This window comes from Sesamum indicum, unplaced genomic scaffold (genome assembly GCF_000512975.1).
Source record: "Sesamum indicum cultivar Zhongzhi No. 13 unplaced genomic scaffold, S_indicum_v1.0 scaffold00164, whole genome shotgun sequence".
Taxonomy (NCBI): Eukaryota; Viridiplantae; Streptophyta; class Magnoliopsida; order Lamiales; family Pedaliaceae; genus Sesamum; species Sesamum indicum.
Window position 1 is genome coordinate 171,394 of NW_011628068.1, and position 15,817 is coordinate 187,210.

General features: G+C 33.3%; 1 protein-coding gene and 1 long non-coding RNA gene across 5 annotated transcripts; one reads left to right on the forward strand and one right to left on the reverse strand.

Moving 5' to 3' along the window:
* Window positions 1-6,788: 6,788 nt before the first annotated feature.
* On the reverse strand, window positions 6,789-10,627 carry LOC105179483. 4 transcript variants are annotated; one of them, XR_849294.2, is made up of 3 exons: window positions 10,424-10,627; window positions 7,101-7,234; window positions 6,789-6,969 (listed from the first exon to the last, which is right to left on the reverse strand). It is a non-coding gene; the product is annotated as an uncharacterized LOC105179483 (long non-coding RNA). The 4 variants fall into 4 exon arrangements; XR_849297.2 differs by having other exon boundaries at window positions 7,101-7,182; window positions 10,424-10,625; XR_849295.2 differs by having other exon boundaries at window positions 6,789-6,940; window positions 10,424-10,616.
* Window positions 10,628-13,674: 3,047 nt separating this feature from the next.
* LOC105179484 lies at window positions 13,675-14,863 on the forward strand. Its single transcript, XM_011103118.2, has 3 exons — window positions 13,675-13,896; window positions 14,001-14,108; window positions 14,279-14,863. The coding sequence occupies exons 1-3, from the start codon at window positions 13,819-13,821 to the stop codon at window positions 14,534-14,536; spliced, it is 444 nt and encodes a 147-aa protein (XP_011101420.1). The 5' UTR covers window positions 13,675-13,818; the 3' UTR covers window positions 14,537-14,863.
* The last annotated feature ends 954 nt before the right edge of the window (window positions 14,864-15,817 follow it).

Genomic DNA, 15,817 nt, shown 5'->3' on the forward strand with positions numbered 1-15,817 from the left:
GTTACATTTATATACGAGGTTATGCAAATAATTCGAGGACGAAAATGCCCTTTTAATTTCATGTATATTGCCAAAAGGATTCAATATGTTAATGTTAATTCACACGTTTTTATTACATGGTTTGGGAATATCTATATTTTGACCAATCGGCTTATAACCTAACAGGCTACAACAGATATTTCTGTTAAGTTTCCTGGAGATGCATAACTTTCTTCTTCACAAACAGGTTGAATTTTGGCGATCTCTGATGTTGAGGCATTAAAAGTATACGTAAGCAATTGGCGTACAAATGTTATAGTTTGAACAAAAGCATCTATTAATTATTAATATTAGTACTCGATGATGCAGTCAATTATACCACATTGACTGTAGATGAGAAGTTTGAGTGGCTTATACGCCTCAATACCAAGATATCTTTTTTTCAGAACAAATCCATGAGACTCATATGAAATCAGAACAGACAATACATCAGGCAACGAACAATAATTGAGGCACATGCAACATCAATATTTCAATTTTTATTTTGTAATAAAGTATGTGAGATATTGGCAGTTCAAGATGTATTACTTATGTGTACGATCAATAAAATTAAATAAATATTATTAAAAGTACAAGTTTTCCTTTTTATTTCAGTTATATGTGTGTGTATCACTAATTTTAATTTACAAATAATGTTCAAGAATTTAATAAATTATTTGGGATGATCCAATTTTTGTTTTTATATTAATATTAATAACAATAAATAAATTATATTAACTTATCCCAAATACAATGACCAATAACTCAACTATCAATATATAAATATGACTCACAACGATAAATAAATTATTAGAATAACTTATATAACGTGAAATAAATTTCTACGGACTCTAACCCATGATTCTGAATATATTTATGAAATTTTAGACTTAATCTTAACCACTGAGTTAAAACAACATAAGATGACCTAAATTTTGTTTTGAATACAAGTGGATGCATTTTGACAAATAAATAAGTTGTACGAAAGAATACAGAGATTAGAAACCCTTCCATTAAGACAAAGCCTACGAGAAGGGAAGAAAAGGAAAAGGAATAAGCAGTTAGAAATGTATGTTGTATGGTAAGAAATTTGATGCCCCTTGGAAGGGGTTTGATGTAAATTGAGAAATGTTCACGAGAATATACCAATCCCTAACGCGCATCTTTGAACAGAACACTGTCACTCCCACTTGATGATGATCCGCCCTTTGACCACGGGAACAAAACAGAGCAGTCCTATTTTGAAACAAAGGCTGCGGATGCGATTATCTCAAAGCCGCACGTGCAGCGCCTCCAGGGGAGTCTCCTGCTGTCATCATCCATCGTTGTAACCCCCAAACTACGAAGCCATTCAGATATATAAGAAAAAATAAAATTATGGATATAACATCTTACATCATTTAATATTTTAACATATATATAATTTATTTTTCTCCTGATCTTCACATTATGAATTAGTAAAAACGACGTAATAAATAATATGTTGATGGGCTTGTTTGGGCTACTTCAGTTTGAACCCCTAATGGGCCCACCAACTGTGGCTCTCCAAACGGTCCACTTAGGGGCAGCTTTAATAAGTTGAAAAAATTAAAATTATTAAAATCTTGAAAAATAAATTGGAAACTGCCGTTAGTTTTAGTTAAAGGTTCCTATATATATATATATCTGAAATTTAAGAAACACATTTTACAATATAAGTTTTGAAAAGAAAGACTTGTTAAGTATAATTAAAAAAAAGAGAAATATTTAAGGATGGGTAGTGGGGGACAGAAACAACAATATATATATATATATATAGAGAGAGAGAGAGAGGTAGATTGGGGTTTTGTATAGCTACATTGCCGGGCAAATCTCCTTTGCTAGATAATTCATTAACTATTGAGTAATATTTGAGGAGCAATTCATCTGGCAGAAGAGTAAATGCAAGCCCAGTAATGCATGCATTCATACACACATACATACATCTCATTGGATGTTGTCCTCCTCATATGTAAAAAAACATTGAGGCTCTAAATGTATATATAGGCTAAGGCTGCGCCCCTTTCATTTCCATCGTAGCAACACTATATTCTCAAACCATGTTTTATATATTCTCTCTCTCTCTCTCTCTCTCTATATATATATATAACTTGTGAAAAATAAAATAAAAAATAAAAGGGACCTACCTATCCTGCCCTTTATCCTACAAAATATTTTCCTTTTTTTTTTTAATTTATTTGAAGTAAGAAAGTTATCAAACTTCAATTTATGAAAAACATAATTACATTATTTTGGGGAGTTAAAGAAGTGGGTGTACGTAGTGTTGACCCTTTTAACATTCAAAGGGACGTAAATGCAATAGATGTGTGTGGATGTATAAGGCCAATTAATAAATATGTCCACATGAAAAGAGTAAGTATAGTGAAGGGTGCAGATGGAACTGATACTCTTGACCCCCTCATTTTGATTAAAAGGGAATTGGATGCAAGGATTGTCCCCCCGCATATGCCCATCCATTTTGCGCATTATTCATTTATATATATATATATATATATATATATATAAACAGGACCCTTTTCTGGTCTATGTACGCGGCGCCTCGACCACGACTGCTTTCATCAAATAAAGCTGGGGTTTTATTATAATAGTGCTAGTCCCATGCATGCACATGCATACTTTCCATCTCCCTCAATTATGAACTACAATTGTTTTCCAAAACTAACTGAGTTTCAATTGTAAACAGTGATGACAGAAGCCATCCCATCCGGGCATATCTATAAACTGAATACAACTACTGTTCTTTAAGACAGAGAAATTAAGAAAAGAATGATTGGTAGGTTGTATGGGCTAATTGCGGGGCAAATCACCTTTGGCAGTGAGATCAATAATATATATATATATATTGGCAATTAATTGCCATTTACTGACCTACTGCCAAAGGAGTAATTGCCCAGCAATGCTTCCATACATTGGAGTAAACCCTTGATGTTCTCCAGTGTTGTTCCATGAGCTCCGTATATTTATAGTTTGGTTTCTCAACATGCTCTCCAGGGATATTTGAAGCATATGCTTATACTCACCACCCACAGGAATAAACTCTTCATTTTAACACCAACAATCTATTTCTACTATTTTCTGTTTATTGTACTCCAACAAATTAAGGGTTTGGCAGAGGATGTGTAAATTGCAAGACAGAGACTACAAACTAACAACATCTTTTTACTGAGAAAACTATGGTCAGAAGTATTAATATTGAGTTGTCGTGAAAGGGGGCATGAAAGTTAGAAGACAATGATGGGCCTATATATTTCAACTACGTACCGACTTCGACTGCACTCAAGGCTCAGTCCGTATACATAACCTTTCGTGCTGCTAACTCACTTAGGACATGAATTTCTTAAATGTATGTAACTTGGACATCAACTCCTGCTGATTCCAGACTGCCTCATATTCAATTAGCACTTAGGATGTCATTGTCAGAAGATTGTATATATGCAATAATCAAGTCATCTTTATCAAGGATTATGATACTCTTATTATTCTACACAAACCAAAAGGCAAAAGTATCTGAAAACGTCCCTTTCTGTTCATCCTTCTTTCAATTACTTCTTAATCACAGATCCTGTCAAGTCAGAGACTAGTCAACTTGCGATCTCTATGTCCACTGTATATTATGTTTTCTCACAATTGAGAGATTAATTGGTAAGGAAATTTAAATTTTATTATAATCAATTATATGTTAAAATTGAAATACATAATTAAGAAATTAGGTAGGACGTAATGATAATTATAAAAAAAATTAAAAAATAATAATAATAATCAAATATATAAAGAGGGTGAAAAGGCGTGGACCATCCCACCGCTTCACACCCTTTTCTTATATATATATATATATATATATATATATATATATATATTGGTTACACATGTTAATTCACACACACACACGTAAATTCACAAACACACACATTTGCGGAAAACAGAGGTACAAAAAGTTTGGGTTTTAATTTATATTAATTTATATAATTATATTATTTAATTAGTTTATTTACTAAAAGTAGTTTATATTATTCGAGGTAATGTTTAGTCGAAAAATTTTATGAATTTGGCTATTTAAATTCGTGTTTAATTAAATATCACATTTAACTTAAGAATATTGTATTTGATTAATTAAATTACTTGATTTACTAGATTTAATTAATTTACCAGATTCTGTTGGGAGTATTAACTAAATAATTAATTATATGTATCGGTGTTTAATTATGTTATATAGCAGCAAAGAATTGATAGAAAATTTATAGAAATATGAGGAGATTATATTTAAGGAATATTAGGATATTATATTTGAAAAAATATATTATGATTATCAAAATGGAGTACGAGATATTTATAACAATTTAAAAAAAATATTATTAAGAACGATAGTTATAAAGATGTGTGTGGGGTTTGACAAAATGAATTCCTATGAGTTGGTTGATAAATTAAATATATACCTGAGAAGTTTAGAAAATTTAGTTATTTACCAAAAATGGAACGGAGGGTTAAGTTTTGATATAAAGAAAAAATATTAAAAGATTTGGGAATAATATACGAATATAATTTCATATTTTATTTAGAATTTATAACATTTACTATATGTTGATTATACGTATTATAGGATGTAACGAGAAAGTACAAGACTAATCAACCCTTTGTATTATTGTAATCATTTGGTATTTGAGGTAAGTATAATTAATTGGATCTATATATATGTATCTATTTGTCAGTATGTCAACTTGATCAGAAATTGTCGTGGGTTTAGTTGAATTATATAGTTGTTTGTGAAATGATTGTTATTGATTATGCCTATAGTTGAGTATATCACATATATGTATGGTGATTAATTCTAGGATACCTCAATCCTGTTGTTAAAATAAAAATGAATGATGGAGTTATTGTAAATGTTTTGACACGTTTCCATTTGATGATTGACTGGAGTAAAATTGTGAAGTTGATAATGTATAGATGATACACCGAGATGAGTGACGAATGGAGTTGATAAAATGTGAATGATTTATTGAGATGAAAAAGATAGCTTACCTTAACCTAGGCATATTCAATGGTTTACGGGCAAACATACTAATACCTATTATTTATTAGATATAACACGCTAATATCTTCACATCTTGTGGTCTATGAGAATAATAATAGCGACACTCTCCTTTACGAGTTTTTCAGAATTTCTGTCATCTTTTTATCAAGATGCATAAAATAAAAACCTGCAAGAAAATAGGCCCTTAAAACAGCTAGGTACAAGCTTAACAGATCCACTGATCACATGAACTTAGAGTTTGACTTGATCTCAAACCTACTCATTAAGTCTTAGCTTTTACATGACTCTTAGTACTGACATTAGAAAATCATAGCGTCTTCCATTCATGTCCCAACAACTAATGTAGACAGATGATGTGCTTTGCTTTTCTATGTTAAAGACATAAACAAACGGTATCTTATATTCCTACTCCTGTGAAAGCAAATCAAGGATCAAATTCCTTCTGAGATGGCAAAAATGTGCACATAAAATTTCAATGTTTTCTTCAGGTAAAAGAGCATATCCATAGAACCAAAAAGAGGAGAGTGAAGTTTACAACTTTTGTACCATGGACCCAATATAAAGTAAAGGGGAAGACCAAAGAGGAATAGTCCAAAGCATATGCGATTCCCTCCTTCAGCATATCCAAATGCTGTTTCTATATAAAGCCTGGTCTGTGGTGTTCAAGACATGAACTCGAGATTACATGGCATGCAGCCTTCTTTGAGGAACAAATTAATTATGTGGGAAAAGGAATAACAGTGCGATTCTTCTTTGGCAGGGGGGTCATGCACATGCATTCTACTTTCTCTGCCAAAGAAGAATTGCCCTGCTACTCAATCCCACAATGCTGCAATACTTGAAGCTCCGCAGGACTAATCTTATTCTTTTTAAGTCCTGCGCTAAGTGTTGGTATATTGAGGTATAAGTGGTTATGAACTCTAAGTATTCTTGTTCAGCTTTATTGCCTTGTATTCACTTTGTCATGATGTTATTACTATAGCTTTTTCCTGAATGTTGAAACATCTGCTAATACTGGAAAGCAGCAGATCACCGGGTCTGATTGGGTTCATGAACTCCTTGATATTTATTATAATCATAGAGGCTTTTATTCCAAAATCATGTTCATGCCATTAGTACGTATATAGTATATAAGTAATGTTATTCTTTAGCAGCTAAATTTCTATATTTTTATGAATTTTCTGGATTATTCTTAATTTTGTGAAACTGTATCTGAGCAACCAAATGGCAGTGTACAAGATGAGGAAGGATAAATGGCTGGCTGATTCATGAACTTCCTTCAATATCTTTGTATCTCAGTCATGCATAATCTGAAACTAAAACGAACAGCACCAAAAACTTAAAGTTTCTGAAAAGAAATAATAATAATAATTCTTTTATTTCTTTATTTGGGGACTGGTTGGTAGTACACATTGATTACTTCCCTTAATTAAAAAATTGTCCCATAATTGTATTCTCACATACAGTAGTCCTACTTTTTTGTAATTTTTCAGGTCAGGAAGATACTCAAAGGACATGTTGAATTCGTACTACTAAAAACAAGGAAATATAAAAGAAAGCTGTGTGAAATACCTTGTTCTCCCTTTAATTCCGTACATATCAGATAAAGGAATCACCAATATGCTAATTATAAAAAGAAAAAAGAATGCAAAACGACATTATTCTCATTAATGAAAGAGTAAAATTTTGGTTTGCATGGCCGGAATATCAACTTTCTAGAAGACTCTGAGTTTAAAAAAGAGCCAGAACTTACACAATTTGGAGGCTTGTGAAATAGATATTACTCATTGATATGCATGACCAAGCACCAAGTGGGACTTCATTCTCACCCCTTCAAAGTAAAGTTGATATCTGTAACCCATGATGTGAAGCTCAGAAAGCTGCTAACGATAATCAAGAACAAATATTAAACGAAATTGATGCTCTATAAAAAGGTAAATAATGAACAGCCAATTAAAAACTAAACTAAGCAGCTAAATACAAGGGCATAATTTGAAATACTTGTAATCACCATGGTTCATCCTTCGTCAATGCTGGACCATGGGATCCATTATGATCCTTGACTGCTGTACAAATTTAGAGTATTCCCGCTTCTGAGTTGAAAAATTCTTTGCATCAGTAGAGTGATGTAATCACCATCGTTTGCTAATATCAAAGAACAACAAGTTTTAATGGAGGAAATGTTTCTGAAAAGCAGATAATAATACCTAAATTTCCATGAAAAGCTGAAAAGGCATGATTAGTTACAAGAAAAAGTGAAAATTAATTTTATGATATATTCAGAGTCACCTCAAAGTAAGTGTGTTGATTGGAAGTACTTTTTGTAGGATTATTAGTGAGCAAATCTCCTCTGGCAGACATTTCCAAAGCAGTTCCCCATCAAATGGTAACCAGTGACTGTCTGCCAAAGGAGACCGCCCACTAATTCACCTGCACCTCAGACACGAAGCAAGAAACAGTTGCAAAACTGGCATTTATAGTTTGGGAAGCAAATTGCAGCATGTCCAACATCAACTCATAAACACCAAATATGAAGATGAATCTCTCCTCTGAGTGTTGTTAATTTCTAACTTCTAAGATAGATGCTTTAATAGAAGTGTGGGAGGTAAAAGCATATGGATAGGTGTTAGGATAATTCTTTTTCCCTCATCTCTAATGGAGTTTCGAACAAAATCTCAAACAGAGATCTAGGAACTTGGCAATTTTAAGCAACCCAACCTTTTGGCATAGGTTGTATGTGGGCGCATGTCATTTTTGAGCTTGGATGTGCACATTTGGCGGTATGAGAATGGGAGCGTGAAAAACTCGTGTTAGCTAAGTTATTCTATCCCGGATGACTAATCTTGGAACTGTGGTCTGTATTCCATATTTGTGGTCCTTTCTCTAGAAGTTGTCGCAGTTCAAGTTAAAATCATAATATGGCATGTCAACTCATCAATATTCTGTGTGAGCATCAAAGGTGGTTGCCTTCAAATAAAATTATCATGAAGGCATACCAAAGAAATAACTTGAAATTAGAGGTGCACGATTGAGACATATCAAAGTTACTCATAGAAAAATCAGAATAACATGTTGCATTTCCACTCGGATGATGCTATTTCTTTGAATTGACCTAGCATTTTCTCAGGTCGAAATGCAAAGATGAAATCCTTTCGACTTATTTCTGGAAAATTTATTTGTGAAAATCTCAATAGTGAGGCTTTTCCATTCTGGTACATATCGGCGCATCACGAGATTCACAACCTTATGAACATGAACATCACAGTCATAAAACATGCATATCTCTTGAAATATGAAAATATGGGTCTAAACATGGCATTTTATACATGGTTATTGCTATGTGATCTGTCCAACCATCTCAAGCAAAGTTTGGTAACCCATATACAAAATAAGCATAAAATCAATGTGCTGACATCCACATCTATGCTAGCTACTTGTAAACTTTATTAACAATGCTAAAAATGTTTTAGGCAAATTATCTTAACCTTTCTGTGAAAATTGCATCTTTAAATTTGTTATGTTTCTAAATATGCCCAGAAGTCAGGCATTATCTTGATAACACCCAAAAAAAAGAGGGCAAGAAATAAAAGCTGTATCATAAGGGGGACCATGACTGCAACAGCAAAAGTGAAAGAAGCTTACAGGCATTGTTCCGCGGCATATACCTCCGAATTGCCAGAGAATATCCATGCAATGTGCTATAATTTAGAATATAAAATCCGTCATTGAAGCTCAACGGAGGCAGAGAGGAAACTGGAGCCCTGAGGTGCAACGCAGTAAAGGAAGTGGAGAAGAATCACAGTGCAGTTCTCCTATGGCAGAAAAATGTCATTTCCTGTACAACTCTCGATACTATTTCTGCCAAAGGAGAATTGCCCTGCCATTCTGGATCTCCGTTCATGTTACCAAATGGTACTAGGTAACTTTTCTCTTTCAATTTCCTTTAGCATACTCAGGTTGACAGATTGTAGGTGGTGAAATAGGATGAAGTTCCAAATCGGAAGAAACACTGGTTTTGTGGGGGAGAGGAATAGACGGAAACTGGATATGCAACTTGGCAAAGAGCCATATTCTAACAAGCCAGAATGAGTTCAACTGCCATTCAGTTGTTACCTCATTGGGGGGTTTCAAAACGCTAGACTTACCTTATGCTTAATCAATGTAAAAGGGCCTTAGTGGATTTGACGACATTTCCTGGTTTGGAACATATGTAAACAGATATGAAATGCAAGAGCCATAATTTTAAATGCATACAATTGATTCTTGAGACTTCTGATGATTTTCTTTGTTTTATGTGAAAGTGCAACAGATGACTAAACATGGAGGAGAATTCGAATCTGTTTGCAATCAACTGTGGAGTTTTTTCAACCTTCGATTGTTTGGAGACCTTAAAGTTCGTCTTAGGCAACACATTATGCATCAACTCTTTATTTAGAATGAGTGCATTTAGAATACCAAAATCCAGAGAGAGAGAGAGATTAAACAGGAATAACTCATGTCTTAACTGTCATGTAACTCAAGTTTGCCAGTGTGGATCTGATATAACTGAGATGGTTGCCTAATAGCAGACTTTCTGTGCTTAATGAGTTTTTGAATTCTGACTGGAACAACTTGGGTTCAATTACCCTGCTGACAACTCCATAGCGATGTTGGCGAACTTGTTAATAGGTGGTCACAACAAATATTTTGTACAGTCTTAAACTAGTAACTGCTGATGCCAATTATATCAGGCATCCTTTCTATACAAAACAAATATAACAAAGTATCCATGGGCAAAAATCTGATGATTTGATGGACATTTAACAAAAGAGTATGTGCATGACATACTGCAAACATGGTCATTTGAGTATGACACTGTTATATTTGCTATGCACATAGTATACTACTAAAGAGAAGATTGAAAATTAGTGATGGATTTGCTATGCATATTTACATTTGGTTCCGCACATGTAATGAACTGAGTTTCAATATGCTTTTAACATGTAGCTTATTTTGTATATCAACCCTACCAGCTCGTTCCACAGCCACAAGAGATCCAACTACTCCTCCCAATACCAGATCATGTTTAGCTTATTATTCGAACACATTACACGCATCCTACACCACATTCAACTTCTAACAAATCCGGTCCATCTCATACTCGCCCCAAACATGCAAGCTTGAATTGACGAAACAAATTAGGGCAGCATAACATGCAACTTAGACGAAAAAATCGGGAAATGAATATCTAGAAATTGCTGTATGAATAGTAATAGTATCAGCAGCAATAACATTAATACATGATCGAAGCAGAAAGTACATAGACAGTCAACAAGAATTTCAAACAAAACGTACTGCGAAATCTCTGCGGAAGTCCATTTGACGGCATATCCAGGAGAATTTTGCCGAGCGTCGCGCTGATTATGGCGCATGTATTTTCATCTTTGGATGAACCGTAATTGAAAGATTAAGGTTGAAAATTGAAAGTATGGTGCAGTTATAATTTTGTAAAATTAATAATTGCGAGTTAAGTATTCACTATCCGGTGCTACTGTCCGCATGTAACCTAAATAATGAGATATGTGAGCCCAATTCGATTTGACCTTTCGTGGAGGAGGAAAATGGGCCCAGCCCACAGCCAGACTTCACACAGTACAATCTTTTACTTGTGAATTGGGCCAATAATTATGTGTACGCAGGAACACTTCTCCTTGGACCCAGCAGTCTACTCTTGCATTTATTTAAAAAAATTTATGCCAATCATCTGATCATATTTAATCAATCATATAGTAAATATTATTATTATATTTATTATATAATTAATTATTTTTTAAAATTAGATATTAAATATAAGGGATAATTATATTGACATTTCCTGAAGTTTTGTGTAATTACATGTACACCCTTTTGTGGTTTGTAAAATTACACATACTACCCTAATATTTGTTTTGTCCAATAAATAGATCTGTCCCTTAGCACATAATTTTTTGAAATAAATAAAAATATTGAAAAAAAAATCATGTTTACCCACGTTTGACTTATAACTTATTGTAGGTCAAATAATTTTTTTTTAATCAAACTGCCCTTATAAAGGTGAATATATATATATACTTCCTTACATATATTAGTGTGTGAACATATATAAATGTAGTTTGGTTAGAAAAGATTTAACTTGCAATAAATTAGTAATAAATCAATTTGGAGCAAATACGCATTTTTATTCAATTTTTTTGCTGGTATCAGCAAATTATGAATTTCACTAATGGATGAATTTATTCATTGGATGAAAACAAACGTTACGGATACTAAATGTAATCAAATTCGACAAGATTAACACTTTACTTATTAAGAGAAACTAATCAAATCAAGGAAATTTTAAATATTGTATTTTGTTATATATGGGAAAATAGGGAGAAAAAAAAAATATCCAGCTTGAAATTTTAAGGAAACATAAAGAGGTCTAGACAATAATTTTATTTTGAATCATTTTTTTCGAACCATTATATTGGAAGGGTATATAGTGTTTTTGGGCACTTTGAAATCAGTGGTGTGAATGGTATGTATATATGTAGTTATAAAAGATGAGAGGATGGTTTATAAGTAATTATATCTTTCATTTTTATTACATGAAAGAGTTAGTATGGTCATGTGACTTGTTTGTAGCTAGATTCCATGGACGAACAAAAGGTTTTAAAAACCCTAGATATGTAGACAAAACTATAGTATTATTATGTAAGGAAGATGGGCCCGTGAGAGAGAGAGAGAGAGAGATGTCAAGAAGATGTAGACAAAAGAAAGGGATGGGGACATGAGGCTTTGCATCATTGAAATATCCGAAAACAGAGTAGATAGAAAGTGACCTAAAACCTCAAAACCGGGCCAGCACTTCATACCGCACATACTACAAAACAAAAGCTTAGAAGAGTAAATTCAGGCGGAATGTTACTGCAATAATTCCCACTTACTTTCTCTCTCTCCTTTTATTTCTATCCACCCCACTTTTGTGTTTCCAAAATTATTTTTTTAATTAAATTCAATTGAATCAAATTAATCATATTATTTTCTTTAGATCGAATATAAATTATACAAAAAAATATAATATTTTTTATTATTTAATTGATTTAAGTCTAATTAAATTCAATTTAAGTTAAAAAAAAATTCTCTTGCAAACTGCGTCCTAAGAATGATAAAGTGAAAAGAAGGTAGAGATCTTGTCAAACTTCCAATAAGTACCTCTCTGATCCAATTCCCCTTTTGACAAGCAATGGAACATTCATTCTTTGACCATCGCTAAATCCCCACATTTTTCATTATTCAAGATTGATGAATACTGATTATATTGAAATATTTCACAATTAGTACCTTAAAATAGTTAAAAGAATATAAATAAATTTTATTTGAACGGTATCCAGATCCCATATCAATGTAAGAAACTATATCAAGATCCATTTATATATTAACAACAGTGGGCTATTTGGAGCAGACATGGTGCCTGTAACCGGAGCATGTGATTATTCAGAGACACCGGCGAAAGACAAGAGTTTGAAAAACAGTGAATACCACACAAAAACCATACCAAAAGGACGCAAGTAGAAGCAGTGGGGGGCTCCTGATGAGATTATGAAGTCGTGAATTGGATTTCCATGCAAAAACACAAATTGGGGTATTGGAAAACTCCAAATATAGCTACAGCCTAGAGAGAAAAAGGGCAGTCCCAGTCGTTGTGTACCTTCAAAAGTCGGCAGATATTGATGCTTTTTGGCTCTCTTTTCAGCTCATCCTCTTCATGGAGTATATGTAAATGTGAGCGTTGTTGAAAACTCAGTGTGGACTCATTGTCCCATGACTAGCTACCTTAGCTAGGCCCTTCCCCTTCCTATACACATTTTTCATTTATCGCCTTCTCCTTAATTATTGCCATCTAAGCCACCAATTATTTCACAAAAAGGATCCTATGCCACTTTTTTTTTTTCTTTTAATTTCTTTAATTCAAAATTCATTCTTATCAATTAAAAAATAGTACGTCTTGATTTAGGTAGCGTTAAATCATGTCATGATGAATGTAGTCTATACTGTAAATGTTAAATCAAAAGACGATGATAAATAAAATAAAAAATTATTTTGTATGATTAAACAATTTATATTTGAATTGAGTTGTTTATATGTTAAACAATTTTGAGCTAAAAAATCAATATTGTTGGAGGCATATATGTAGATCAGTAAGGGCAGAGAGGATCTTAGTAGCTAGGCCTAGATTCCACCACTGATATTTGGTTATCATGATATGAGTTAAGGTTTTGTAATTTGATCTGCAGTGTTGTTATTTGCTTTATATAGGGCAGCCCAGCTTGTGGGTTTAGGTGCATGATGAGTCGCAATCATTTTATACTGATTAGGGGTGAGCAGCTACGTACAGTAATGGGAGGTGGTAGGCGTCTGTCCCCATTCCAACCTATATTCTAATAAGTTTTTATTGTATTAATAATTATGGTACGTACTGCTTTTCGAATTTATTAGACATAATAATAATGCTCGAATGAGACAAGAGTATGTCAGTACAAATCTTGACATTCCGTGACCCCCACACCAGAACCCCTCCAAACCATCATTCCATTCCTCCAACACTTTTTCCACTCTCTATAAGAAACCGTGCGCCCATCGATCACCCACTGCCACACCACCATTCGACAATAATATACACCCACCCACACACACACACACACAAGAGAGAGAGAGAGAGAGACAGAGCGATGGGATGTAAAATGCAAAGGAGAATGGCACTGCGCAGAAAGTTTCGAATATTGAGAACCCTCACCAAATCCAAATCAGTAATTAATTAATTAATGCATGCTCTTGTTTCTTGTTTATGATATACATGCATTAATTAATTAATATTGCATATATGTCATTTTAATTTTGGTGTGTTAATTAGGTGAAGAAGAGCTCCATTGTCATGGATGCTTCCCTCTACCTCTACAAGTTGAGGCTCCAAGTTGAAGCAGTCCAAAAACACTACCACTACCTAATAAATCATATCCAGGCACCTTTCTCTCTCTCTCTCTCTCTCTCACACACACACACAAACACACACTAGTATTGGTTTAGTTTGTCTAGTTTTTGTAACATTTTGATTATAATATATGTATGCATATCCGGGGTGTATATATATATATATACACATATATATATGTATATATGGAAATTGAACAGGAAGTGAAAGTAGACAAGGTTGCTGGGACAGAATACATTGTAGTAAAGGTAAGATGCAAGAAAAGTGAAGAATTGCTGGTTTCAATACTGGGGGCATTTGAAGAAATGAATGTGAATGTTGTGGAAGCCAAGCTCAGCAACTGCAGTCACTTGTTTCGGATGGAAGCCATTCTCCACGCTCATCATCATGATATTGATGCAACCATCTTGCACCAAGCTGTTCTCAGGCTTATCCAGTCCCAAACTCATCACACTTAATTAATTTTTCAGTAATTCATTATTAAATAATCATATATATATATATATATATCCTGTGTGATTTTATGTGATGGGTTTGGAAGCTTGTAAAAGTCATCAATTTCATTTTGAAGGGGAGAGGGATTAAAAGTAAGGATGATGCATGAAGGGCTGCTCAAAACGAACAAGATTGTGACACAAGTGGCGATATATGCCTATATTGAATTATTGATCGCTTGTTTTTGTTAATATTAATTTGGTGATCATTATTGTTAAATATTTGAATCAGTTTTAAGCAAGTTATATAATTATGTCCCAATGTGAAATGCGATGCATCTCTTTGATGTTTCCTCTTCTTGTCAATAGATATAGGAAAATTCTTGTCTCCATATCGAAACAAACTAATCACAAAATAAGTGTATCACACCTATAATGTGATTAGTCACATTTTTTGAATTGTACACCAATCATATACAAGTATATTATAAAATTAGTTTAAATTCAATTGAGCCAAGTTCGGGCTAAAGTTTCTCTATTGGTCAGGCCCTTCTAAATTGATAAGATCAAATTTGGATATTGTACTCGACAAAATTTGTAGAAATAATAATTTTTTCCACCAAAATTAGTCAAGTCCTAATTCATTTATGATATATCACTCATTAATCTAAATTTTGGACTAATTAATTATGTGATTTTAGTGGAGGACAATTCATAATTTGGTCCGACTAGTTTATGCTGGTACCTCTATTGATAAAATAAAGACCTAACAATTAACATGATATATGTTAGATTTGTTGGGCGGCGGCCAACTGAAAATCTTCCCATCTTTTAATCAATATATAAATAAAAGTGTAAAAAAGAACAAAATCAGATTTTGAAATAATAAAGCCATAATTTAAATGCGTGAGGATGAGGGAGCCATTATTAGAATTGGCCAACACGAAGCTATCTAACTTGCTGGGGGTTTGTGCAGTCTGATTTTCTAATCCCTGAGTTGGATCGAATTCGGATCATGCATGACCCGGATGGAGCCGGCTCTCAAGGCTGTGGGCCTCCGACCCAGATTCAAAAGTCAAGGGTACAAGTAGAAAGACCATTTTAATTTGGACTCCTTATAAATAGTCCAGGTTGCAGCCCAAAACACGCACCACCCATTGGCCATTTCCACTGGCGTGGACCTTCCATATTCAATCCAAACCAAATTTTGTTGAATTAAATTAATTACGCTGTAATTGTACAATATTCCTATGTGATTTTTTATTTTTTAATTATATATTAATTATATAAAAAATATATTATAAT

Bases quoted from the DNA above. Each gene is read 5' to 3' on its own strand.
- LOC105179484 (XM_011103118.2), top strand. From the start codon at position 13,819: ATGGGATGTAAAATGCAAAGGAGAATGGCACTGCGCAGAAAGTTTCGA. The intron at 13,897-14,000 runs GTAATTAATTAA...TGTGTTAATTAG, and splicing joins CCCTCACCAAATCCAAATCA to GTGAAGAAGAGCTCCATTGT. The intron at 14,109-14,278 runs GCACCTTTCTCT...GAAATTGAACAG, and splicing joins ACCTAATAAATCATATCCAG to GAAGTGAAAGTAGACAAGGT.